Here is a 26,858-nt window from a genome sequence, read left to right on the forward strand (position 1 = left end):
GTCCTTCATCAGCGGTCACAGGACGCTGCCCACAGGACACTGCTGTCTGGATGTTTTTGGTTTGAGGTGTTTAAAAAAGAGCTGTAATCTTTGCAAAGGGAGGCTGCACAAAGTGTTAAATGAAAGAGTGTCAACAATTGTGGCACATGCAGATTTCATAAAAATATTTATTTCATGACAAGACGTAATTTTTTTTAATCGTTGTGCTTCAAATTAAGGTTAGATGTTTGTTAATATTTTGAATGAAAGCTCCAAAGAATAATCAGTTAAGAAGCTTATTACAGCCTGTTTTCCTCATGTTTACCAGGGGTGCCAAAGGGCACTGTATCTGCGGTGAATAGTGCTAAGTGCTTGAACCCCCTCGGGCCTTGTGGCAGTCAGAGGCCCCTGAGCAATGGATCCATTGGCCCGGTCAGTAATCCAGCCCTGTCTACACTACAACCATTTTCGTACTTTCCTTCCTGCTAGCACTCCTGATTCAACTCATTAACAGCTTCTCATATGCCAGAGTGTTTCACAGAGCAGGGTTTCTCATTTAGTCAACCTTGGCCCAAAGATGAAGATTGTCCAATAGGAATGTCCCTCGGCTCCTTTCCTATTGGACAGGCTTGACTCTGGGCTTAAATTATGTGGCTAAACTGAGAAATCTTGCTTTGAGAAATAACTCCCAGGTCAGGTGAGTAGAGTAAGAAAAAAACAAAAAATACGTGCAGAGCATGACGTCCGCAGGCCTGACTTTGGGAACCATTGATCCAGTGAAGTCCAAAGGTCTAAAGCCACACTGAAAATCTGGTACATTTTTATTTAAACCTGGAAATAAACAACAGACAGTTTTAGAATCTTAAGAACATCTAAAACAAAGGAACATTTAGACAAAGTTATGAAGAAATATTCAAAATTCTGCACTACTTCTGGGTCACTATTCAAACTGAAGCAAATGTTTGAAACTGACCACTTTAAGGCCTTTGCACAGAAGGTCAAATTATTTTTCTGTCTGATTCCTTCCATTGAAACACATGTTCAAAAGAGTCTCAGGTGGGTTTGATCTACTGGTCAGAGGCCACCAAATGCTAAGAAATCCGGAAATTTATATAAACATTCAAAGATTCTACTTTTCACTCAGACTGTTATGCTGCTAATGTCATTTGTAAAGAAAAACGTTATATTAAATTAGATAAAAAAGGCAATACAGAAGCTTTTTCAGCAGTGGTCTTAGACATGTGGACCCCACTGTTTGTGCAGTGTTTACATTCATGTTATGGACTGAAAGACTGAAATCAATCTTTCATAATTTAAGCCAAAAAAACAGTATACAATATCGCATCATCTTCTTAAAATAGCTCACATTATCTGTCTGTAGGCTGTTCTGGCTTTCACTTTCTGTTATCTGTCCACTGTGTGCGTTCAGCCCTGCGGGTTAGGGAGGTTAGTAAGTTTCGGTCCTTCAAACTAAACGGAGCTTCCCATAACTAAATTTAATTCACGGAAACAGCGGCGCTTGGTGGTGAATTTGGGAACTGCGCCACATTTTGACTGTTCAGTTTTGATTTCCAAGATACTAAAAATACACTAATTCCACTACGTGGTACAGAAACGTGCTGGATGTTGAAAGAAATGCCACTGTTTCAGTGTTGCTCAGGCATATTAAAAGTCTTTCTTGCAATCCAAGAGAAACAGATAAACCAGGTAGACCAGGTACACATATATAAGGTCATCTATATGTGCTTGATGTATTGTATGAATGTGGTAATATGTAGTGCACATGCAATTTGTATTATGTAGTCTGCATTTAGTAGTGTGCTGTATCTACTTTCAGTATGATTTCATTTCCATTTCACTTCATGGAGAAATATATCTGTTCACTGTTTTAATCAGGTTCCCTGAATGAGTGGTTGCCTAGAGACAGCGAGATGTGAGTGAAAGAAAACAGCTTAAAAAACAATACAGCTGTGCTTTCAGTGAAATCATTCAGTCTGTCTGTTTCAGACTGTTCATTTAAATAATATTGTTATCTATCTATGTATATATTGAAAATCTGTTTTTTTTTTTACATTTAAACCTAGAAATAAACAGCAGAAAGTTTTAGAATCTTAAAAAAATGACAACAAAGAAAAGTTACAACAATTAAAATGAAGACAAAATATTTGAAATCCAGCACTATTTCTAGATCACTATTCAAACTGAAGCCAATTTGTCAAATTGACCACATTAAGGCCTTTGAACAAAAAGATCTGAATTTTAAACACCCTATTCCTTCCACTGAAGCTCCTGTTTAAACGACTCCCAAGTGGATTCGATCTGCTGATCAGAGGCTTTTGGTCAAACTTGGGGACTCCATGCAAGCTCGAGCTCACACTGTCATTAAAGCAAAAGAAGAACACACCACCAAATACTAAGAAATTCTGAAATTCATGTAAACATTCAAAGATTTGATTTTTAATCCTTACTAAAATCGATTGCTCTAAGGGTGAAAAAGAAAATAATGCAAAGATTAAACGTCACAGTAGGTGTATGTAGGCCTATATAGCCTTATAAGTGATCCTGTTGAACCTCGAAATGATTCTGAACCGAAGTGGAGCCCCACACCCTCGGTGGGTAACTGAATCGAAAATTGTGTAAATGTGAAAAATCATGTCAATATAACTAACTTCAAGGGGCATTAGGGTCTGTAACTAGCAATAAGTGTTATTTATGTTACGTATCTTTCAGCATTGCGTCCTTCAGCCTCATCAGACAAAATTCACGATTTTGTTTCCTTGTTTTTTGCCATCAACGTTCTCAACTACAATACCCAGAATGCTTTACACAAATTTGTCATCCAACCATTGGAAATACACACGCATCAAATTATTAGTAATTGTTGCTTTTTGTCATCCTTTGGAATTTTTTTCTTAAATAAATGTTTACATATATTTGTAATATTTTCAAATAAATATTTTAAAAAGCTCCGTTGGACTTGAATTGGTGAATCGGTTCAACCGATCCATTAAAAAGAACCGAGCCGACGGCACCGCTGCACTGACCCGCGTCCGCCGGCAGGCGCCGCTGTTTCTGCGAGTTAAAAACCGTCCGAGGCAGAAACGGAGCGTCGCTTTTTTCGGAATTTTCAAACAACACGACTGATTTTTTTTTCTTGTTCCTCGCTTTCTGTTCATGCATGAGGGTCGGACAAACACTCTGAATCCAGTCTGTTTGTGGACCTCTCCCGTGGCGAAGCGGGTCATGCTGTCCCGGCGAAGGTAATGAGCCGCAAAGCCCTCGGGTCTCGGCTTAGCAGCGCCCATAAACTGCAACGGAACTGGAATGATTGGCAGCCCAGGTTGGTAACCGCTCTGCGGTTGTGTGTTTCTACGACAGCCCGGGGATTCAGCAGGCCGCAGCCCCGCCGCTTTATTTAGACTCGCGGCGTTTCCCCTCCACGTGTGGACGGGCGGGCGCGGTTTGGGGCTTCTCAGCGTAACATACACATACAGCACCTATTTACCTTTAAAATAGCTTTAACACTACGTTAGTTTGCTGAAAACACCTAGACAGAAAGTCCGTCGTGTGCGGAGCGCCAGCTGCATTTTTTCCGCTGGTTAGCTTAGCTGGCGAGCTAGCGCGGGTCTAACGTTGTTGTTTTCGCTGCTGGCGAGGCAGCAAGAATATTGTATTATTTATCAGGTAAAAATAACGAGTGTGATGGTGTTTAGTTTAGACAGAGGTGTTAATTTAGCTCTATTTTTAGAGAACGGGGGTCTTTATTAAATGTTCGCGACTGTGTGGTGAGACGAGCTGCCTTTGATTGAATGTTGCTGAGGCCGCTTACGGAGCGGTAAGTTTAACTGTTGCAGTTTTTAAATTTGTGTGTTTGAATTAATATTATTATCCTTATTATTATGACTTATATTATTTTTATTATCATTATTATTATTATTATTATTATTGCTTCACATATTGTCTGCAATAAATTGACGAGGTTGAAGTTTGCTTCCTATTTACCAGGTTCTTGTTCGAATTTCCCCGTTCCACCTTAAATGGTGCAGCAGTTACACTCTGGCGCCTGAAGCGTCAGAATGGAACCGCTGTACCGTTTAAGGTGGAACGGGTGAATTCGAACAAGTAGCTGACTTCAGCTTCGTAGTAAATTGTCCCAAAAAATGCAAGTCAGTACGTCAACCATCCCTGTTAGTGAGAATGTAGTGGCGCTGCTAACTTTTCTGTTTTCCTGTGATTTTTAGTTTTTATAAGTTACAGATTTAAGTTGTAGCTGTGTTAAACCTTTTAAGTCCTTTCAGGTAGTATTTGTAATGCTTTTAGTATTATTACTTGTGTTTAAAAAAACAGTGAGTCCAAAAGTGCAGGAAACGTGCTAAATTTTGGTCAGTTAGAGATACTAACCAACATATATTTTAGCTATTCCCATTAATATGGTGGGGTATTGTATGTGGGGCCTGAAACTGTCCTAGACTACCAACATACAGGTGTCTAAACTGCTGTCTTGCTTCTCCTTCTCTCTCAGGATGAACATTACACTCTTAAAAAGGATGGTTCTACAAGGGTTCCCTTAGTAAAGGGTATGGTTCTCTTTAGAACCCTAATTGTGTATAGAATCATTTCATGCTCACAATACTTCTTTGTACAGTGAAATGGTCCTTGGGTGGAGAATATGTTGTATATGGTTCTCTGTAGAACCTTTTGAAAACACCAGAAAAGGTTCTTGTATTGTTACAATATCAAGCTTGGCGATAGAACCGTTTTTGGTTCTGTATAGAACTTTGTACAACACATTCTCTATCAATCTGAAGAACCTTTTCACTATGCAGAGATCCATTTAAACATGAAGTAGTTCTTTTTTAAGAGTGTAGAACCAAACCAGTGGCCTCCAGTGAAAGGAAGCCAATTAGTCCTGTTTGGTAGGACAGTGTTTAAGGGGACAGGGACTCCGCCATAGGGACCACAGGGGACATCAGGGGGAAATCATTTCACATGTAATGTGTTAAGTCTATTATTAAGCAGTGGAAGTATCAATATGAGCACTGTCTGTCCAGACGTACCCAGACAGTCCTTCTAATGAGTGAGTTCAGCTACTGTAAGGTCGCCCATTGCATATGCAGGTGTTCAAATGGGCACACAACTTGTATAATTTCCATAAAAAAGCATTGATCAGTGGAATGGAGCAGCCACACAGGAGCCTAAGGTCACCAGGCCCAATGCCCAGTGTGGGCTAGAGGGGTATAAAGCCCCCCAGCACTGGGCTGTGGAGCTGTGTTCTCTGGGGCGATGAAGCTCCATCCAGTACCTTTGGGATGAGTTGGAGTGATCCAGAACTGACCATCCAAGATCAGTACCTGTCCTCACTAATGTTTAGTCAGACCTCACAGCAATGTTCCAACATCTAGTGTAGAGCCTTCCCAGAAGAGTGGAGGCTGTTACTATTAAAAAGTGAGGATAATCTTACTATTAAAGAAATGGTTTGGTGGAAAAAATCATATTAACTCAGTTTTCCACGTGGCTCAGGTGAAGTTTCGCTTCTGTAGTTTTAAACTGGATAAGGGCTGAGCGATTTCGGCAAATTATCTACTTGTGGTTTTTCGGACCAATATTGCGATTAGAATTTAAATCGCGTTGAGGTATAAGTTGGGGTTTGGGCCTTTATTTGGCTAAGAAGACCAGCGTATATATTTTTTTTGGCTTGACACTTGAACTGTCGGCACAGCGCACCAGCCTGCCGGTTATTTGTGGTTGTGATGTCATAGCAGTTCACAAGCTCCATGTTCATAGGTAAAATTTCCTTACTTAAAACTCATATCAACGTTGTTGATAATGGACTGTAAGACTATAATAAAATTGCAGCTCTCACGATTTGAATATGGCGCTCTTTCAAATTGCATTTTTGATATAAAACCCATTGATCTTTCAGCCCCAGCTGTGAGGCTGACATTGCTTATAAAAGCATAGAAGTCAATAGTCACCCAAATCTTTTCTGTTAATACAGCCCCAAAACTTTACTCAAACTGCTTCCATTGCTTCCAATTTCTAGTTCTTTTTACAAATAGCTTTTAATCTTGATTTTTTTTCCTTAAGATCTATGTTTAAAAATAGAAACAACAGAAATCACATGTAATCTAGCATACATGTGTTTACATGACATGAGTTGTGTTCTGAGGCACAGCTGGTGTCTAGAATAGCCATCTGCAGTGTTCAGCTACACGGTGAAGTTTTGTTCGCAGTATACTATGTCATACTGTGTCCTAAATCACATGAACACGTCTTCATTGAGGTCACTCTGACCTGGATGCGGTTTGAGAAATTTTGGGGGTGTATTTACAGAAAAGATCAGGGTGACTGTTGACATCTTGCTAGACGTGAGCAATGTAATGTTCGTTATTTTGATAAACGCTGCTTTTCTGTGGATGTTGTCTGTACTTGAACACTGACCTACATATTTGATTAAAAAAAAAATTAGTTCTGTTTAATTGAATTTAATACAGTGAGGCATTGAATAAGTCGTAGTATGCAGAGCTTTTGATGCCAGTTTTTTATGTAGCACTACTAAAGCATATCATGATAATGTATTATGTATTGTAATTTTTTTTTAGATAGATTGATAGCTAGAACTTGATCTAGAACTATTGATCCCGAAGGGAAATTGCAAATTTTTGCATTCACACCTACTTTCTAGTGTTTGTTAGGAACAAACTGGACATGGAAAGTTGTATATATTTTTTTTCCGCTGAAAAATTTCTCTAATTTCAGAAGAAATGCTGGATGTATAGATGTCTACAAACTTCTGGACATCAGTGTACAGTGACATCCAGTTCATGAGCGGCTAAATCTCCTGCACATCGACACTTTAGGGTCTACACTGACTATTTTGAATTGAAGTGTGGATAGTGGGTGCCAGTAGGTTCCCAAAATAGTTTCTAGACCAACAGGAATACCTTAATCTCTCTGCTCAGTCGACTTTGTGTTTTGAGTCATCTGATTTTCTGTTCTTTTAGCGATTACAATGGCAGTTAACTGTATGAAACGAATATGGCCAATAAAAACTAAGCTGTAAAACGCTGGAGTAGTCCTTTAACTTTAGTTGGCTGTAAACACCTGAAACCCCCTCAAAGAGCCTCTTCAAACCGAGGACATACTACCAGGCATGATCCACAGATGCCAGTATGAGTGGTTGTACTATAGGAGGAGGATCACAGCAGTTTATAGTCTGGCATGTTGTATGTCATGTTATAAACCTGCAGTTCTCAGACAGGGTTAGAGAGCCATATGGAATTACTTTCAGGCTGTGGTTCACTGGACATTTGTGGTAATTAAGTGAGAGTGCGCTGACGTGTGAACTACGTGGCTGGCGAGTTAACTGAACTTTCAGTGAAGTTGTGCAATCCTGATATGGCAAATAACAAACCAGCTCTTACGCTTTGTCAGTTCAGGGTTTCCAAACAGTTCAGTCCTCCTGCCCTGCACCGCTTCATGTGTTCCTTCCTGCTATGACGTACCTGGTTCAGCTCAAATAGGACCTGATCAGTAGCTGATGATGTGCCTCAGGTGCAGTAAAAACGCAGAACCTTGTAGTTTAAAAGGGTTTTGCAGTTGAGAAAATGGTGCAGCAGGGCTGACCTTCAGATTCATATTTCTGTTTAGTGAGTAATTCCAATTCAATCATTGAAATGTAAGTTATTCAGAGTGGTTTGATCTGAAGTGGTTAATTGTAGAGAAACTGACTCTTTAGTGGTGGTGGTAGGAGCCAGGAGGCATTATGTCTGCAACGCAAATATAGCCATTTTATTTACTATCCAAAGCTGCCAGTGAACCTGGCCTGAATGTTTGTGTGATATGATGATTAAACAGGGAGGAATCTGGAATAGATTTTTCTTTTGGGACCGTTTTACTTGCAATGCCCTGCATGTGCCTCCTCATCAGAAATGGATTTTAGAAAAACACATTTTAGTCCAAAACCTTCTCAAACCTGTTGTAAAAGACATCAGGCAGCATATTTGTAACTGCTTCTTATAAGAGCTTTCTGTGAGGGAGCTTTTAGAGACGTTAAACTCTTCAGACATCTGGTTCCTATCAGCACCACTGTGAACAGTTGTGGCTCTAGCTGTCTCTAGAATTACTCTGAATGACTTTGTTTACATCTTAACTATTTAATTATGCAGAGTTTTAAAAATATTCTTTGAAGTGTTTCATTATCAGAATAAGTTTCTCGGTCAGATTTTCACTCTCTGCTAAAGTGATTGCATTACAGAGAAATCGTTTATCATTTATTTCTGTAGGGTTTAAAATGCTATAACACTTTATCGGAGTAACTCAGTGTCTCAAACACTCATCAAACCGGAAAAATAAATTTTATTTTATTATTATTTTTATTTTTTTATTTTTTTTTAAATCATAAAATACATTTTTGAAAACCTGAAACCTACCTATTGTCTATATTTATGCATTTGCTTTTGTGTTTTTGGCCCTTGGCCCATCATAAACATTAACTGACGCTTCAAGTTATGCAGACAGGGTTTTGCATGTAGTTGTGTTAAAACATCACAATGCATGTCATAAAGCAATGCAGGCATAAGCTGGATTCTGAGCGTTACGGCAAGGGGCGCTATAACGACTATCAAGTGTTGTACCGTAGCGGTCTTGCACCACCAGCGTGCTTCCTTAACTGCTATAGCAAAAGAGCAGTTGAATCTCACGCAATGACGGCTCACGTGAACAGAAAAAAATTATGCATTATCGCCTTTCTATTCCGGCAGAAGAGGTAAAGCATCTCACTCTCCTCTACTGTCCATGTTTAGCTGTTGAGGCTGTTGGAATAACAGTCTAACTCCGTCGCCCCCTTCAGTATTGAGTGTTTTAACCGCCGCTGCTTGGTGAGAGCGCACAGTGAGTTTGTACAGAAGGGTCTAGTGTTTGCAGTGCGTTGGCTCTGTGTTTACATACTTGAGTGTGTTTCCGGGCTTGTGCTGCATCCATGTACTAATGACAGGCTTGTTGCCTGTCAGAGTGTTGACGAGTGCACCAACCCACCCTATTTTGAGCTCTGCCTCCACAAGACGTTGGATTGGTTTAGAAGTTTCAGGCTCAGTTTGCTCCGGCCCTAAAAAGTCTACGTTCCCACCAACATTTAGCCCACAGTTTCTCACGATTGTCCCCAGACGTTCCCTCATGTCCTGCCCTGCTCAGTAGGACAGGCTTAACCTCTCGAAAGGCATTGTGATTTTTGGTGACAGCTATTCTGTGATGTGGCCCTTCATAGCTAAAACTGTCTTACAGTAAACCAGTCTTTTAACTTTTGAATGAACAACATGCTTGTCTGTGTTAGCCACTTTGTGCTAACTGAGCTCAGCACAAACTAAGCAAAGTCTAGAATGTATTTCCTGTGTGCACCTGTGTTATAATCCCCCTCACTGACTGACTGTTGAATGTTTCAGAGGTGACAGTGTGTCAGCCAGCCAGGAAGGTGTGAAGTGCAGTGTCTCTAGAGACCACGGTTCAGCAGCTCTTTACGACACTCATCCGTCTGACCAGCCTGGCACCCCACCTCTGCACAATGACGCCTTCACTGCCGCCGCTGCACTGGAAGAAGGAGGTGCGTTCCAGATAGGGATGGACGGTTTAAACATTTTTGCTGTTCAGTCATCGACTAGATTAATAATATTCAGATGTCCAATTAAAGAAAGTTTGTTGTTATTGAGATGAAACGTTACAAAGAGTTTGGATTTCAATTTGATGTGTGCAATTTTAAACGCGGCAGAATTAAGGAGTGGCTTATGTTAATGGAAACATTAATGTTTCCCGTTCATTAGTGTTGAGCATCATAAAAGTACAATATTTGAAACAAAAGCTGTGCTTTATTGTACTGGCCTTATGCTGTAGCCCTAACCAGTATATGCTGGCCCCAAGCTAATGTACTAACCACAAGGTAAAATATTAGTCACACAGTCAATGCAACACGATACGTAGTGAGACAGTCAGGTACAGTGTGTTATTTTGTATTATACAACAGTTAGTTCCGGCCACGCAAGCTGATTGGTTGAGAAGCGTTCTAAACGTGATGGTTTTTTGCCATAAGATCACGTTTTTTTGTTCACAAGCGCTGTATCACTCCGCTGAGACGCCGTTGCTACGCATTTGAACGTTTTTACTTCTTACTTTGTGCACAAACAGAAAACGGACACTTTTAAGATCACATTTGACCGACAGCCGATTTGATCCGACTCTGAAGATGAGACTACACTAAATTCCCAAACTGTCGTCACCACTGAGCAGCTTTTCAGTCGGCAGCTGTGACAGAAGAACAGCTAAACAACCTGGAATCAGCCAGAAATGAACCGAATGCCATTCGCCAAACAAAATGGGCTGTAAGACGCTTTACAGACTGGCTGGAACAAAACAACATTAATATTGATCTGGCAAAAATGGACAAAACTGAGCTAAACTTCATATTGCTGCAATTTTATGGCTCAGTACGATTTGGTCAGACCCTGAAGATCAGACTACACGTTTGGCGAATGGTATTCGGTTCATTTCTGGCTGATTCCAGGTTGTTTAGCTGTTCCTCTGTCACAGCTGCCGACTGAAAAGCTGCTCAGTGGTGATGACAGTTTGGGAATTTAGTGTAAGCAGCTGGAGAACGAACTGCCGGCTGTGCAGCGAGTGAGTGGAGTTCATCACTCTGACGCAGCAACGAGCTGCTCGTTAAGGAACTATAATTTGGTGAAGGAACCGCGAACATTAAAACATATTAAACGCCGCGTTCACAGCCCAGTTTATTAATTTATTACTTTATTTATTTAACTGTTGTATAAAAGCAGTAGAACACTCGAGGAGCGCGTTATCGCAAATAAAGTCACGGCTGTGATGATCTACGGCACTCGGGGTCGCGCAGGAGCCTGTCCCAGCAGTCATTGGGCAAAAGGCAGGATACACCCTGGACAGATCACCAGTCCATCACAGAGCAGACTGTAGTTAGAATGGTAGTTAGGTTGTGTAATTATTTTGTGTGATTTATATTGCCGTTTGAAACGTAATGGTGGCTTAATTATGAATCACAAACATAGGATTAATTGCTGCCTGCTGCTAGGTGGTCTGTACTTGATGGCTCAGTTGATTTAGTTATTAATCTTTGTGTTTTAGTTGTATGAGCTTTAACACAGTACTAGCTGACCTAGCAGCATGCAGTAATTAATCTTATGTGTTTTATGTTTTTTATTCATAATGAAGCCAACATTACGCTTCAGATGCTTAAATAATTACACAACCTAACTAAACTACCATTGAACAAGCTGTTGACTCCAAACAATGTCCCCTACAGCATACAGTTCAGTTCCTGTTGCAAAAATGTCCTTTTTTCCCCACGTTTTACTTTTTTGCTTTATTTAAAAATTTCAGTTACTCTTTGCTCTGTTTTATAATTTCGTTATGAACAGACCGACAATCTTGTTACATGAACTTCAACAAGTTGTTTTTTCTTTCCTCTGTAAAGGTATAAGTTTGGAGGTACAAGGTCTTGTTCCAACAACAATGATACACACATCTTTTTGATGTGTTCCTATATGAAGCTCTGTTTAGGTGTAGTAAGTTGCTTTATCAGCATGTGTGTAAAACTTGTTAATAATACACCAGAGATGTTATTTTTAAAGAATTCCGGGCTGCTTAATCCCTATGCGAATACCAAGATAAGTTTCACTATCTGAGAATTTGAACAGCCACGCCCATGCCTTGTTCTCGAGTGATCGCTAATGTAATTTGCCTCCAGAAGGTCTAATTATTGCGCTGTTTCCCAACCTAGTCCTTGGAGCCCAGGCAGTTCACATTTTTTACTTTATCTCAGCTACCAGTGCAGCTGTACCAGGTATTCTTGATTGATCGAGGTGTGCTGGGAACTGATATAGAGCAAAAATGAGATCTGACTTGGGTGGAGATCCTGACCCAGAATCACCTGTAATTTGTGTTTCTGTAATAAGTGCTGGCGTGTTATGATTACTTGGCAGAGGCTTTATATGTGCGTCCTTCATATGTTCCTGGTAGGAAATGAAACTGAAAATAAACTGCACGCTCTTTCTGTGTGTGTTTGGAAAGCACCTTGTTTTTTTTTTTTGCAAGGCATTCAAGCGTGTTACCATGTAAGAAACCTCGGAGCAAGTTTTAATCTCTGCCTGTTTTATTGCAGGTGTTTATGACACTGATGGAGGCCTCGGTGAAAATACTTTTGGTTGGAAGTCGTTGGGGCAAGAGTTGAGAATCAATGATGTGACCACTGATTTACCCAGTTTTCAGCATGGAAACCGTGCTTTAGCTACAAAGGACATGAGGAAATCACAGGGTAGGTTCACAGTTACACCACAGTCTCATTCAAATATTTTCTTTTAAGATACAGAGAGAGTTCACTGGCAAAGACATGGAGCATCAGCTCTGGGAAGCCAAAAGCTCATTTAAACACGAGACGTAGCTTACAGCTGTTTCTGGAGCTCAGATGGTACGTCTTTCCTGTTTATAAAGGGTCTTTACCTTCTAAACTTTGTAGCTTGGTGTCTGTCAGGTGATGGGGAAGGTCCCGCAGTGGGTGAGAGATACGAAGCAGTTCATTAGAATTACGTCTGGTACTGTATAACATGAGCTTTTTTCAGAAATCTCAAGTTTCTGAATATTCTATAAGAATATGGAAGCCTCAAGATGTGGGTTTCACTTTAATGATGAAATATTTTTCTTATGATTATTTATTGTTAGATTTTATCAGTATTATTATTATTATTATTATTATTATTATTTATTTATTTATTATTGGTAATTGGTGCAGGAGAGCAGAGCAGCATCTTTAATTACACAGTCTTAAAAACTTAAAACAGCTTTTTGACCAACTCTTGTCAGCAGCCATGGTTTAGATTCTGTACACTCAAGTTTATTACACTGCTTGTAAAACACTTTATACTCAAGCATGTGCCAGAAAGCTGTGTTAGTCTTATCACCTGGTGCAGTTTTAACGAGTTTCTTTCTGCTCCAGACGGACCGTTCATTAGCCGAGAAAGGTGTGACTGCAGAGCCGCAGATTTACACCCACAGTTTCACTCCAGCGGTTTCAAGCCAGCGTAACGCATGTGCAGGAGGACAGCGTGATTGTGCCATGTAAACAAAGTCCTTATAGGAAAGTTGAGCATTACGAGCTTCACATTCGTATTTCAGCCAGTGGCCGGTCTCCTCATTTATAACGTCTCTGATGTGAACAACGACTGTTTGTGCTGGTTGTATATGTCACTGTGCATATTACCGTTCAGGAAGGGATGTTGTTGCGAATATACGATCGATGTTGCCCATTTTGTTCCGTAGAATATTAGGGCCGTTTTCACATTTGGACAATTTCAGCGTCTGAAGTGGACTCAGACCGCTGAGTCATGGTTTCTTTTGCATATGTGAACATGCCAAACGAACTCGGACCCCTCTAAACTGACCCAAAAACATCCCGAACTGAGACCACCCCTTGAGACGGTCTCAGTTCGGTTTGTTTGTAGTTTGTTTTGTGGTTCGATTGATTGATGCATTGTGAAAACAAAACGGCCCCAGTCTGCTTTTGCTTTACTTTATGGTGAAGATCTCGAGGCTCAGTCTACAGCCGCAGTGTTCAGCACTTCAGCAGGTAAAAACAGACCAGCAAGGGTCATTTATAAGGTTCTACTCAGGATAAAGCCTGTCTGTGATCTGCGACAAGACCCTGACACGTTAAAGTGATAAAATGAGAGAGGCCGTGTAATATTTACCGTGTTAAAGGCTCATGCTGGGCGTGCAACGTGCAAGTTTTACCTGCTTTCACACTGAATGCTGAATGAGTGAAAATTCACAGCTGCTCTTTCTAATACACTGTTTCAGTGCAGACACGGGTTTTCCCCGGCAGGAGCTTCATGATGAGCACGACGAAAAACGGAACCCGCCGCAGCAGACATGCAGGGTCTTTTTTTTTTTCCCCCCCAATTTTGCGCGATGCACTTTGGCCAGTCGTTTCAGTGCGGCCAATAGGAGAGTAGCAGGCGGGTCAGGTAGTTCCTCTCACCACCTGAAAGATCAGATTTATCAGAGAAGGCTGTCCACTTTGTGAGCACTGCGCACACCGTGAGCGCTCTGAAAGGGGTCTCCGGTTCTGATGGAGTTGTGGTCTAAACAAGAAGTGGTCTGAGACCTTATCAGTGCTGGAAAGGACCAGAACAAAAACCTGAGTCCTCTTTATAGTTCCCTCATTGTGAACACAAAAAGAACTGAGGTCATTTGCAGTTGGTTTCCTTTCAGGTTCACTTTAACAGAACTCGGTTTGGTTCATTTGAAAACTATATGTGAAAACACCATAATACGTATGTCCGAGTATATGGGTGTATTTGGGGTGTGCGTAACCCATTAGTTTACCCAGGCCACCTAAGCTGTAGTTGGTTATGTTTACCCTGTGAATCTCTACTCTGCTGAAAAAGGACCATTAGAAGCCGTTAGGGTTAAAACCTAATGATTTTGCTCTTTGGGAATTGGCTGCATGGTTTCCAATAGAGAGCGATAATTCCTGTAGAACACCTTTAGATCTCATTAGGAAACCATCAAATGCATCTGGAATCAGCCATTAGTAACAAAACCAGGATCTGTTTACATTGTGATAGCAACCCATTAAAAAAGCCAAAACACATTACAATAAAAAAGGAACACTTAAAGGATTTATCATTGAAGGGATTTATCACACATGCATTGGAAATTCACCTGAAATGACGCCTAAAACCCGCTAAGAAAAAGAGCAAAAGTGTTGGCGTGTGCGCCAAATGCCACTGGCTTGAACCTGCTGGAGTGAAACTGCTGGCGTGAAACTGAGGCTCTGCGGCTCAGCAGACAGATGATATTGCATTAGCCAGCGTGCTGTTATTTATTTTCTATAATAAATCCAGTAGATAGCAACTAGCTAGCAATCCAGAGCAGTAGGAAAAGTGTTTGGACCAAACCACGCGATTGTACCCGACTTCATTGCCTCATATTAGAGCTCTAATAGGAACAGTTAGGAACAGGGTTTCGACAGCCCGACTTCTGACTGCTGGCGAGATATCGCCACAGCTTTAATTGGAAAGAAGCATTTGACTGACATGAAAACAGGCTGTCCATAAGCTGCTTTTTTGTCTGACCTGCAGGCACATAACCCACTCGAGGCTCAACAGCGCCTATATCACGGGTGAAGGGAGTCAGACATAATGTGAAGTGAATGCTCTGGTGGCTTTGTTGCTTTAACACTAGTCCTTTTTTCTCATTCCCTCACAGACCGACCGCAGACTCATTCTGATGAGTCTCGGCTTGCGAATCTTCTGCGGAGGGTCTCGCGGGAGGACGACCGGGACCGCAGGTTGGCCACCATGAAACAAATGAGGGAACTGATTGTGCACTCTGAAAACAAGGTGGTAAGTTATGACACCCTGTTTAGAAGACCTCTACTGTCAGGCTCCAATCCTCGCAGGCCGCAACACTGCAGACTTCAGCACACTGCCTCATTAAACATACCTGATTCAGCTCATCAGCTAATTAGCAAGGCCTTCATAAACTGAGCTCTGAGTGTGGCCCAGAAGGTCCCCAGTTTGACATGCCTGCTCTACTGAATTAGTCTTATTGATGAATTTTTGGTACATTGCAGTTGCCGTTCTTGTGTGAGTTTAGGTTTTTTGTCTCTGTGCAGGCTTTGCTAGGGTTGTGCAAGGAAAATTCCACATTTTTTTTTTTCTTTTTTTTATCCCCCAAATTCTGTTTAATTCAATTATTGCAATTTAGGCGTGGTTTGGTGTGAAATAATTGTAGAGAAACTGACTCTTGATTTCTTTACAGTGGTGGTGATGAGAACTAGGGGTTGCAGCGTCTATAACCCAGATATCACCATTTTATTTACTGTCTAGAACCACCAGTGAACCCACACGTCTTCTGAGTGTTTAGATGTAATGTTGATATGTATTAAGATTTACCATTATGTTTATAATGTTTTACTGTTGTACCTGACAACACCCTGCATGTACTAATTTACCATGCTTGTATTGAAAACTCCATTTTTAAGCCAAAACCTTCTCAAAACTATCATAAAACAGTGTCTCATGCAGCATATCGCTGTTGTCGGAACAAAACCTCTTATTTCCATTTTTGTCATTTTTCAGTTTTTGACATAATTTGAAAATGCCTGTTGTCCTTTGTATTGTTTGTAAATTTCATGACTAATGGTCCAAAAGAAACAGCCCAGATTACTTGGGGAAAAAAGTTGGTCCCAGGTTTTTCCCTTCTCCTGTAAAGTTATTATTTTGGAGATATGAGGTTTTGTTCCGGCAGCAGCGATATTCATTATCAACTTGTGTAATAGCTTTTTATGAGGAATTTGAGATGTCATCGTCACCAAAGTGAACTATTTTGATTGTTGTAGAATGCACATTTAATGTCAACCACTGTGGCTATTTACATCTTAACCATTTAATTATGCAGAAATTTTGAAACATTGGTGAAATTCCCCTTTAAAAGAAGAGTTGGCCGTATTAAAACTGTCTTTCTATTCTATTTTGTCACAGGTCCTTGTGAAACAGTTGGATAACATTTTGAGTACCCTGAATGACATTTTGAATGAGAGGTAGGAACACGAATCCGTTTATTTTTAACAGTATAAATCGTTTTCTCTTCATCTAATGGGTATTTTTAGCTTACCATTGTTTTGAAGGCCATCTGTCTCTCAGCTGTTTTCTGTTTTAGTTATGACCACATACTGTTAGTTGAGCATATGAAAACTAACCTGCTGGTGGGTGTAGCTGCTTATTTTTGTGTATAGCCAGCTTAGGGTTTGTATCTGTCATTACAGCAGTAAGCTCCTTCAGGAGCTGAGACAGGAAGCTGCCTGCTGCCTGGGCCTGCTCTGTGCTGCCCTCAGTTATGAGGCAGAGAGGATCTTCAAGTGGATGTTTGTTAAGTTCAGTGCTTGCACCAAGGACGAGGTGAAGCTGCTCTATCTGGTGGCAGTGTACAAGGCTCTGGAGACGGCAGGGGAGAAAAAGGCTTTCTCGCCTGTAATGCAGGTATACACTCAACACTGTGGTTGGGATATTAAGCTCTGAGGTGAGGTAGTTTTTCACAGAGTGAAAGTTTAATAATGGTAGGGCTTGGAGTTGCAGTAGGGACAAGAAATTGCTAAAACTTTTTCATATTGCAAGATGATATGAGAAGCGATATATTCTGATTAAAATAACGTTACTCTGGGTGTGTGGATGCAGACGCTGATTTAAATAAGAAGTCTAAATAATCACTTTAAGCAAACATCAAATAAAACATTGCAAGAGCTTAAAATAAATAAAACAGCGCAAGATAAAAGTAATAAAACACCAGCAGCACATTTTTGTGCCCTGTAAAGCTTTACGAAAACAGCATATTCCAGGCAGATTTTTTTGTATAGGCCTACAAAAATAAACAAATTAGTACATTTATTTATTTATTTTATATACATATGTATCTTTGTTCACCATCAGTCTGAGAGAATGAAATTAATATGTAGTAAATTCATTAAAAATCTTCTTATGGTGTTGCTGGTATGTTGTGACAGTAGCCTTTTCCTGATTCACACATTTTATGCGCAACACTGGAGTGAAAATCTTTGTTCAAAGTATTGTAACAAGTTAATAGATAAGGCGGGGGTGTTGTTTGAGCTGTGCACGTGCGTGCTTTGTAGCTGAGTGTAATTGGCTCTGTAGCACTCAGTCTGCATGCGAGAGGAGGTTTCAGAACAGCCTCTGGGAAGTGTGTCGCTGCCTAATATTAGATCCTACTCCTAACACAGTATTTGCATTGTTTTATTTGTTCCGCCCTTAATGGTGTGTCTATCACGGAGACTCACCAATCACTTCTATAAAGGATTAAAGGATAAAGGATCTGTTGGCCATTATTCAATTAATCTAATGCAGGGTTTCTCAACCTGTGGGCTGCGGACCACCAGTGTGCTGTGAAGCACCTTCTAGTGGTCCACGGGCCTGAACTCAGGGAGAGGCAGTAGTTCATAGTGGGCTGGTAGAGACATAATTATAAAAACACCGCAGTCACAGGCTAATTAGACGTCATCGGTTTGAGGCAATGCTGCCGCGGCGCGCAGTGCAGAGTTGGCCAGAGATGGAGAGGTTTTTCAGGGCGCTTTCTCTTGCCTTGCTTGATGCGGACCTATCAAACCTTTTTCTTAAGTTAGCTCAGTTTTGATGTGTGAGAACACTCCACCCTTATTCGGGTCTGCATCGACCAGCTGAACCGGTCCTGCAAAACCCGCAGGGTCTCGCTCCACTTCCAACCGAACCCTGTTCAGTTCACTGCTGGTGGGACCACATTTTGTGATGAAACGAGGGAATTCATCAATAGAGCTGGCTTTCCTTCCCTTCTATCAGCAGCTCAGCGCTGTACAGTCAGCATAATCTGTCTGATTTACCATCTGACTTAGTGCTCACGTTCCTGAAGCTGCAGCTGCAGCTGATAAAAACAGATGAGCCATAAAATAATAGCGAAGAGATCTGTTTGATTTCTGGATGAGCGACATGAGAGAAACTCAAATTGATAAACTAATGACAAAACAGCAGATATCAAGTAAAGTTTATTATTATTGTTGATTGTGGCAACGCTCATCCAAAAGCCCACTGAGTGGAGTGAGGTTTGTTTCAAATAAACCACAAAACCCTCAAAACTAAAGAGACATCACCATCTACCTTTTTCTTTTCCCCCCTTTTTTTGACATCTTTTAACATTTTAACTTTTTTCTGTGGGCCGCTATGCTTTATAATTATAAACAGGTGGGCCTTGGGGTGGAAGAAGTTGAGAACACCTGATCTAATGTAAATCCACTAGTCCCTCTTTCTGTCTGTGCAACAACCAGTACCTTCTAATATAGGGAAACACTAGAATATTTTTCGCCTCCTCTACTTCCTGCAGCGTGATGCAGTGTGTCAGATTTCTGCTGGCATCAGATGAATATATAAAGCTTTGTGTTTTTCCATAACAACATTACTGACAACTTTGTCCTTTAATCATTGCAGCCATAGTTGAACTCTCAGTAGCAGTCAAATGAACCTTTTCTGTCTGATACGTTTGGAGACAAATTGACTTATTACTTGATTACCCTGTTTTGCATGTTTTATTCAGTTGAACGCACAATACTCATTACAGTGGCTTGTAACTGTTTCTGTGCAGTTGGTGATGAGCAGCCTTCAGTCTATTCTGGAGAACTTGGACACCCCAGAGCTGCTCTGTCAGAGCGTGAAGTGCATTCTGCTGGTGGCTCGTTGCTACCCACACATCTTCAGTACCAACTTTAGAGTAAGCAAGGACATCCTTGAACATCCTCTGTCTTTTTGTGTGTCCACTTTCTCAGTGAAGACAAAGTCCCAACTCCTAATATTCCTCCTTTTTCAGGACACAGTGGATATCCTAGTGGGTTGGCATATAGATCATACGCAGAAACAGTCTCTCACTCTACAGGTGTCTGGTAAGTGTAATGGAAAGAAGTAAAGGTTGTGCTTTCTTTTTTTTTTTTTGGTGGAGAAGTGACAGAATAAAATAATTTGCATGTGTTTACAGGGTGGTTACAGAGTCTGGAGCAGTTTTGGGTGGCAGATTTGGCCTTTTCTACAACTTTGTTGGGCCAGTTTCTGGAAGACATGGAAGCATATGCTGAGGTAAGGGTGGGCGATGTCAGGTTTTGTGTGGTCATGTCATAATGCACTTTTATAATATCACTTATAGAAACTGAAAATGTGCGTACATCTTAACTCTTTAGACCATCGGGACAAATTAGCATGTGCATCACAGCAGCAAAAAGCTGGGTAACACAGGCAATGATATACTGAGACAAATTTAGCCAAGATATAGGGAAAAAAAAAGTTTAAACTGATCTGAATTTTATGTGGTATTTTTATCATTATAATACCAACATATTACCAGCCGTATAGTTCACAGCAGGGTTTAATAAAGAAGCATTTGCTTTGTACTGCTTTTCCCACTGCACGTTCAAAAACAACAACTGACCCAAACAGGAACCAATGGAACGTACGATTCTAGTTCTAATTCATTTTCCACCTGCTTGTGAGTCAGCTGGAACTGTTTTAGCCACCATTAATGATTTATTGATCTTTCTGGTCTCTTTATGGAACAATAAAGCATCTAATTTGGCTGATTTTGCTACGTTGCTTGCTATTTAGCTTGCGTCATTGGCCGATACGACATGATGCGCTACACTATGCTACAAACATTTACACTGGATGATGTGCAGAATCAAACAAAGCTTCTTTTTCCTCTATCTAGGGTGAAATATCAGCAAAAACACACTTTCTGTGGCTGATAGAATAAATGCTAATAGCTTATTGGTCGTGTAATAGTGCTTGGCATTTTCTTCTGGAAGAGCAAAGGATTCGCTAAATTGTTGCTGCAAGTGTTGGCAAACAGAGAGGATCAAGTTAGTCAGTTAAATCCATTACATGCTTGGATACATTTGACAGTCTCGAACACGGCATGATTTACTGTTTTTGCCAGTGTTTTATCTGTTATGCTTGAATTTGTTGTAAATTTGAGTTATCCACCTGGAAGTATTGCCAACTGTTATGTTAACAGGCATTATGATTTGGTCTAATAGAGACAGATAGAGAACCTATAACAGTAATCAGCATATAGTAACTTCTTAAACTGTTTTTTTTTTTTGTTCTTGTTTTTTTTTTAATGTTGAATTATTAATGAAAAATGTTCGTCATATTGTCCACCTTTAGTTTTAAGTTTCCTTTTTCACACAGACTGTATTTTCACTCCTTTTTGTAGGATTTGAGTCACGTAGTGTCGGGTGAAGCAGTGGACGAGGACATTCCTCCGCCCACCGTGTCTCTGCCTAAGCTGGCGGCCCTGCTGCGAGTCTTCAGCACTGTGGTTCGCAGCATCGGAGAAAGGTTCAACCCCATCCGGGGACCCCCCATCACAGAGGCCTACGTCACTGATGTGAGTGTTCTGGGCAGTTCAGACGGATTAGATGAAATACTCCTGGAGTTTGAATTTTATGTATATGATACGATTGGTGTTAATCACTTGTCAGTAGCTTTGTGGTAACCACCTTAAAAGAAATGTGTTTCTCAAGTTGCGTGTAAATGTGTTGCTGTAGGTTTCAGTGGTGACCACAATACACCCACATTCATCACACGTCTGAGAAGGACTGCTGCTACTTGTGTTCATGCAGTTGTATTTATCGTATCAATAGTGTCAAATCTTGTATGTCATTTGTTTTCAGTATAAATTATTGAACATTTAATTTGGTGAATGTAAGGTATGTTTCACGTTTATAATGAATCATATAATTAAATTAATATTAGACTTTTAGGACTATTCGACACATTAACATGTACATTTTTTTTCTTTTGTGCTGTGTTCAACACAGTCTATGCATAGTGCAGCCTTGATAAATATTGGCTTATCCCACGTGCTGCATGTAAATAAGGATATGGGATAAAAATAGCGTCTGTATGCAATTAGATTGTGCCAGTGCCGCAGTATTATACTGGGAAAAAGTGCATAGACAATGATAATAGCATTACAGTGAGTTTCTGCTGGCAAATCGACATACTGTTCCTTCTTTTACTGGCCAGTCAGTATCTTGTATTCTTGCTCTTATTAATTATTTGTGTTTTGTGCTGTTTTTAATAATCGTTTTAAGCCAGTTTGCCATGTGCTTCCTCTGCAACAGGTTTTGAACCGTGTGTTGGCTTGCGTCACCACAGCCAAGCAGGTGTTCTTCTCGGAGGACGTGCTGACTGCAGGGAACGAGTGCGTGTGCGTTCTGCTGACAAGCATGGACTCAAACAGCCAGCTGACGGGGGCGGTCATCTCCTATGGCCTGGACCAGCTGGATAGCTGCCAGTCCTGTGGCCCAGAGTACAGCATGGGCGTCCTCAACCTGCTCACGCTGGTAAGACTCAACTCTGACCAGCCTTCCAGAGCACTTCACCCAAGTATGACATCATCACTCACAGTTGTGATCAACTGCTAACCAACAAATAAACACTTGTTAGTCTAATGTTATCAGTTTAGATGTTAAACCTAATCTTTATTTTACTTCTAATAAACAACCGTTCCTGTTTAAATAGGCGGGTTTATTATTCAGGTTGAGGCACGTCTTGAATTAGACTAGATGAGCCGACTAAAATATGAAGCGCAGAGCTAAAAATAGGTCTTCGGGAGCACTTTTTAGAGAGGATGATGGCAGAACTACAAGGATGTGCTAAATCGAAAGCAAACATCCTCTCAGAGGGAAAGTGTGATACAAAACTACTGGGTTAAACTGAGGCACACTGAGCCAAAACTGGCCCCAGGCAAGTCACTTATCTTTGTTTGATCTTGAGCTAGTAACGAGCGGTGAGTATGACGTTATAACTTATTTAACTTTGAGCAGCCAGTGGTTACATATTCCAAAGGTTTGGTTTCAGGCCTCGATTTTGGCCCCAGCTTTCAGTTCTAAGTTCCCTCCATTCAAGGAACACAATTTAACATCTGTGTATTAATACAGAAGTTGATGTGTGCTTGAGAAACGTCATGCCTGAAGATCGACATTGTTATACTGAGGAATGACAGTAAAGAGCGCTGGACTTGACAAGTGTGTGTATATATCAAGGATTTTACAGTGTTTTAGACTGTGGCTTAACTGGTCGCCTTTTACATCTGGACGTTTCTGTTGTGTAATTGATGCTTTGATAGGTTGGGTCCATTAACCTCTTTAACTGCTTGAGACCACCGGTGGTTCCAAAATGCACTTCGTCATATTCTTCATAACTTTCATATTTCATAAGCTACATTCAAAAGGTGGGGGTCGTATGAGAGCTGTAACTGTCTTCTTTCCAGTCAAATAGGTGGGTAATGTAATTTAAACCCTTATAATAAAAGAAGCTGAACTTCGACCCATTTTTTTCACAAATCTGGGCTATAAACTATAAACAGATGGCGTCTCTTCAGTGATCTGCTCTGTAAAAATTATTTTTATAAAATAATACAAAGAGTGTCTAAGATTTTTGGCTTTCAGCAGTAAATTGTGAGCATATATCAATGTGTGATCATAAAACATTTTCTGTTAATTTCAGGGGAGCTTTAAAAAAAAATAAAATAAAAATGTACATTTATTTCATGCAGTTACTGAATAATTTGCTTTACGATTTGGGCATGTACATTGAGATGGGAAAAACCAAAATATACCCTGGAGAATAAGTGGTTAAATTAGCTTTGTCTGTTAATGATTTAATTGCAGACTAATGATGGTGAGTGATCAGAGAAAGAATTTGCCAAAATTTCTATCCCTAGACATTGATAATTAGGGCTGAAAGATTAAGCATTTTTATATCAATCGCAATTTGAATTTGAGTGCAATTTTCAAATCACAAGACCTGCAGTTTTTATTGCAGTCTTAGTTTATTATCAACAACATTGATACGATGCAAGTTTCAAGTAGGGAAATTTTACCAAATAACATGGAGCTTAAAAACTGCTGTGACATCACAACCACAAATAACTGGCAGGCTGGCGCACTATGTTAACAGTTCAAGTCACAAGCCAGAAAAAATATACGCTGGTCTTCTTAGCCAAAAAAGGCCCAAACCTCAATTTTTACCTGTTATAAACAGTTGCAGTTTAATTCATAATTGCAATATTGTTTAGAAAAATTGGCAAAATATCTAACTGCAAAATTGTTCAGCCCTACTGATAATTAAAAGGCTAGTAGGAGCATATTAACGTAACCTTATGTGTAAATAAGTTGTGTAGTTGTGTCTCTCAGGAACAGCTTATTAGATACTTGACGTACACGTACAAGCTCACACATCAGCTGAAATCTGTATTAATAAGACTCGCTAGCAGTGTCTCAGTGGAGCAATGGGTGAAGGCGTGAACACATGCTTCCTCAGACATACGTGAAGCACCACCGTATCTTTTCAGAATGCTGCTAACACCACGTCATTGGAGCTCAGAACATTTGGAGGTGGACGCTCACAACTCGTTTGGTAACATTAGGTAAAAAAAAAAAGCTCACTTTGGGGACAGTTATGATCTCCTTGTCATGGATGTCTGTACCATTACCAGGAACAAGGCTCAACATTTAGACAGTCATGCCACTTGAGCAGCTTATTAGAATCTTATCTTACAGCATGATTTCAAAAAGATTGATCCGATTTCAAATTTTTTTATTTTGCTTGTAAATCGTTACAGAACAATGCAGTAAACTGTAAATGGTTTAAATGAGTCTAAAGTTTATGTAATTTTACAAGAGCTCAGTATGAACCTCCTCCAGCTGTACAGACATCAACGCCATAGTCAAATTCATCGCATACTCGATTGAGCATGTCGGGTGTCGCTGCACTCACGGCTCTTTCAGTGCGATTTCGGGGATCATCCAGTGTTGTGGAACCAACGGTGAACGCTCTGAGCTGTTGGAGGTTCACTGCCGATGACAGTCACGCTGCACAGTTATGACGAATTCACCCTTATTGAAGTAGAGAACGCAAAACGCTTTCTGCTCAGGGGTCTCATCTCCTCTCAGGCTGAAGGGTGCCATCTACCGTTGACAGTCAGAAGCTCTATGACCCCCTCTTTCAATTGGTATGTGATTGGTTCCTAGGCGCCTCATGATTTTAAAAATATGGCGCTTTGAAAACGGATAAATCTTTTTGAATCACCCTGTATTATTGACTTCAGCCACAGTGCTTCATTATGGACAGTAAGTGTCTGATCTTGCAATACTTGTGATTGTTTTGGTAATTGTTTAACCAATCGCCTACTGTTAGATGAGTTGACTGAACACATTTTCTGTCCCTTTGCTGCTGCTGTTATTCAGAGTTGTGCTGCAAGTGTTTTGTACTTTTATGGTGCAGAGAAACAGTAGAAGCCACTTTGCCCCCTACACTTCCTGTACTGTACTTGAATGCACTTTGTAAACATTTGTTATTGACTTTTTGTCAACTAAACATTGCTGCCTTATTGTATGTAGACTTTGTATTGTTGGTCAGTTGTACAGCTTTTGCTAGAAGAAAGGGGAGAGGAGAAATATTTTAGTGCTATGAAATGAATATATATCCCTTTTTTTGAATCCCTTTTGTATACTAACTTTCTTTGTGGTTGCAGATTGTCGACCAGATAAACACCAAGCTACCTGCTTCATTTGTGGAAAAGCTGTTGGCCCCAAACTCCCAGCTTTTGGAGCTGCGTTTCCACCGAGAGCGAGAGGTACAGCATGAATCATCAACACTAATAAAATTGGGTACTTTCCTCTTCATGTCTAGGCCTATTTTGAATGACCTTTGGGTTGCAGGTCATGGCAGCAGCGCATGGTGTGTACCAGGCCGTTCTGAGCCTGAAAAACATCCCCATTCTGGAGGCAGCGTACAAGCTGGTGCTGGGCGAGATGGGCTGCGCCTTGAACAGTCTGCTCGGGCTGCTGGGCCTGCCGCCGGCCTGCCCACACATCCAGCACCCAACCTTCAGCCAGCTGCAGCTCCGCCCAGAGAGAGCCGAATTCATCCTCATCTTCAACCTCAGCACCCTCACCACCATCGGCAACACCAAAAACTCCCTCATTGGAGTAAGTGCTCTTGTGTTATTGCTTGCAGGTTTAAAGCGATGACTCAGACAACGAATGTAAATTTAATAAATTTATGCTACCCCTGACTGTTGTGGATCAGCCAAGAAGTTTGCATCTTTCGCTTTGCATTGAAGCTATGAGGTTAGTGTAGCTAGTAACGGATGGGTAATGTATGCTTTCAGCTTACTGTTCTCAGAGGTGGACAAAAGTATGACATTGATAAAAGCAGTAGTAGCAGCCCTGAAGGCTGGATTTTGACTATTGGCTTTGTTCACACAGCAGGTAAAAGTGGCCCAAATCCTATCTTTTTCCTCATATGTGACACAGATGTGTTATCTGTGTGTCATTGTGAACAGCAGAAAGCGCAGACATGAAATCTGACGTTTTCAGTTCCAATTTGAGACAATTTCATATGTGGTACTGAAATCCAATACCTATCCGATCTGTGGCAGTGTGACTCAGTCTGAACAGCCAGATCTGAATTCATGCGACTTTATCAGTCCATCTCGACATTCATCATCATTTCACGCTGCTGAGACCTCTAACATATAGGCAGATGTTTCTGTACAAAATATTAGGAGAGACTCATCAAAACCCTCCGTGTTTGAAGAGATTTCGAAAGAAATGTCCGAACGCGGCCGTAGGAGAACGAGGCTGCAGCATCAAAGAACAATTAAAAGTCTGAACGCAAAGTTTAAGCAATCTGAGGACGCGAACCGAAGAAGTGACCGCTCCCTTTTTACGGCTCGAACACATTCTGGGCGATGAGCCCAGCTGTCAGCCATAGGAACTTCATGATGGCTCCTTTGATGCTGGCGAAGATGAAACTGAAAGCTCCGGGAGTGACTGGCGTTCGTTTATAATCATGATCGTTTACCTCTGGATGAGCCACGTGAAGCAGCGTGACGTGTTGTTCTTTTGTGCATGTGGGTCAGTTCAGGAGCTGATCTGTTCAGACTGATGTCGCGTACCGATCACATTTAGAAGATATTGTGAACAGCCCAACCAAAAAATTGGATTTGGTGAGAAAATCAGATTTGGGCCATTTTTACCTGCTGTGTAAAACGTAGCCTTTGTCCATTTTCGTGGAATACAGTGGCTTCTGGCACATAAGCAAGCTTCGAGGCAAGTGTGTGAAAAATTAGATTTTTGCTTGAACCATCACTTTGATTTGTTTTCTTTTTTTATCTTGGTGTCTGCCTCCCTTATTGTCTCAAAGGACATCAATCCAGTACCAGGTATTGGTATTGGTCCGATATCAGCTAGAAATGTT

At 40.7% G+C, this 26,858-nt stretch overlaps 1 protein-coding gene across 1 annotated transcript in view; it reads left to right on the forward strand.

Moving 5' to 3' along the window:
• The first annotated feature begins 3,047 nt into the window (after positions 1-3,047).
• Positions 3,048-26,858, forward strand: part of smg1 (SMG1 nonsense mediated mRNA decay associated PI3K related kinase) — a 65,256-nt gene continuing 41,445 nt past the window's right edge. The window contains 13 exon segments of the mRNA XM_036590567.1: positions 3,048-3,319; positions 9,420-9,577; positions 12,161-12,313; positions 15,265-15,401; positions 16,542-16,600; positions 16,826-17,039; positions 19,183-19,308; positions 19,405-19,477; positions 19,570-19,667; positions 20,800-20,973; positions 21,713-21,934; positions 25,129-25,230; positions 25,316-25,585. Coding sequence (XP_036446460.1) covers positions 3,243-3,319; positions 9,420-9,577; positions 12,161-12,313; positions 15,265-15,401; positions 16,542-16,600; positions 16,826-17,039; positions 19,183-19,308; positions 19,405-19,477; positions 19,570-19,667; positions 20,800-20,973; positions 21,713-21,934; positions 25,129-25,230; positions 25,316-25,585 — 1,863 coding nt within the window. The 5' untranslated portion in view covers positions 3,048-3,242.

The sequence above is a fragment of the Colossoma macropomum genome, unplaced genomic scaffold, assembly GCF_904425465.1.
Source record: "Colossoma macropomum unplaced genomic scaffold, Colossoma_macropomum, whole genome shotgun sequence".
NCBI classification, from domain to species: domain Eukaryota; kingdom Metazoa; phylum Chordata; class Actinopteri; order Characiformes; family Serrasalmidae; genus Colossoma; species Colossoma macropomum.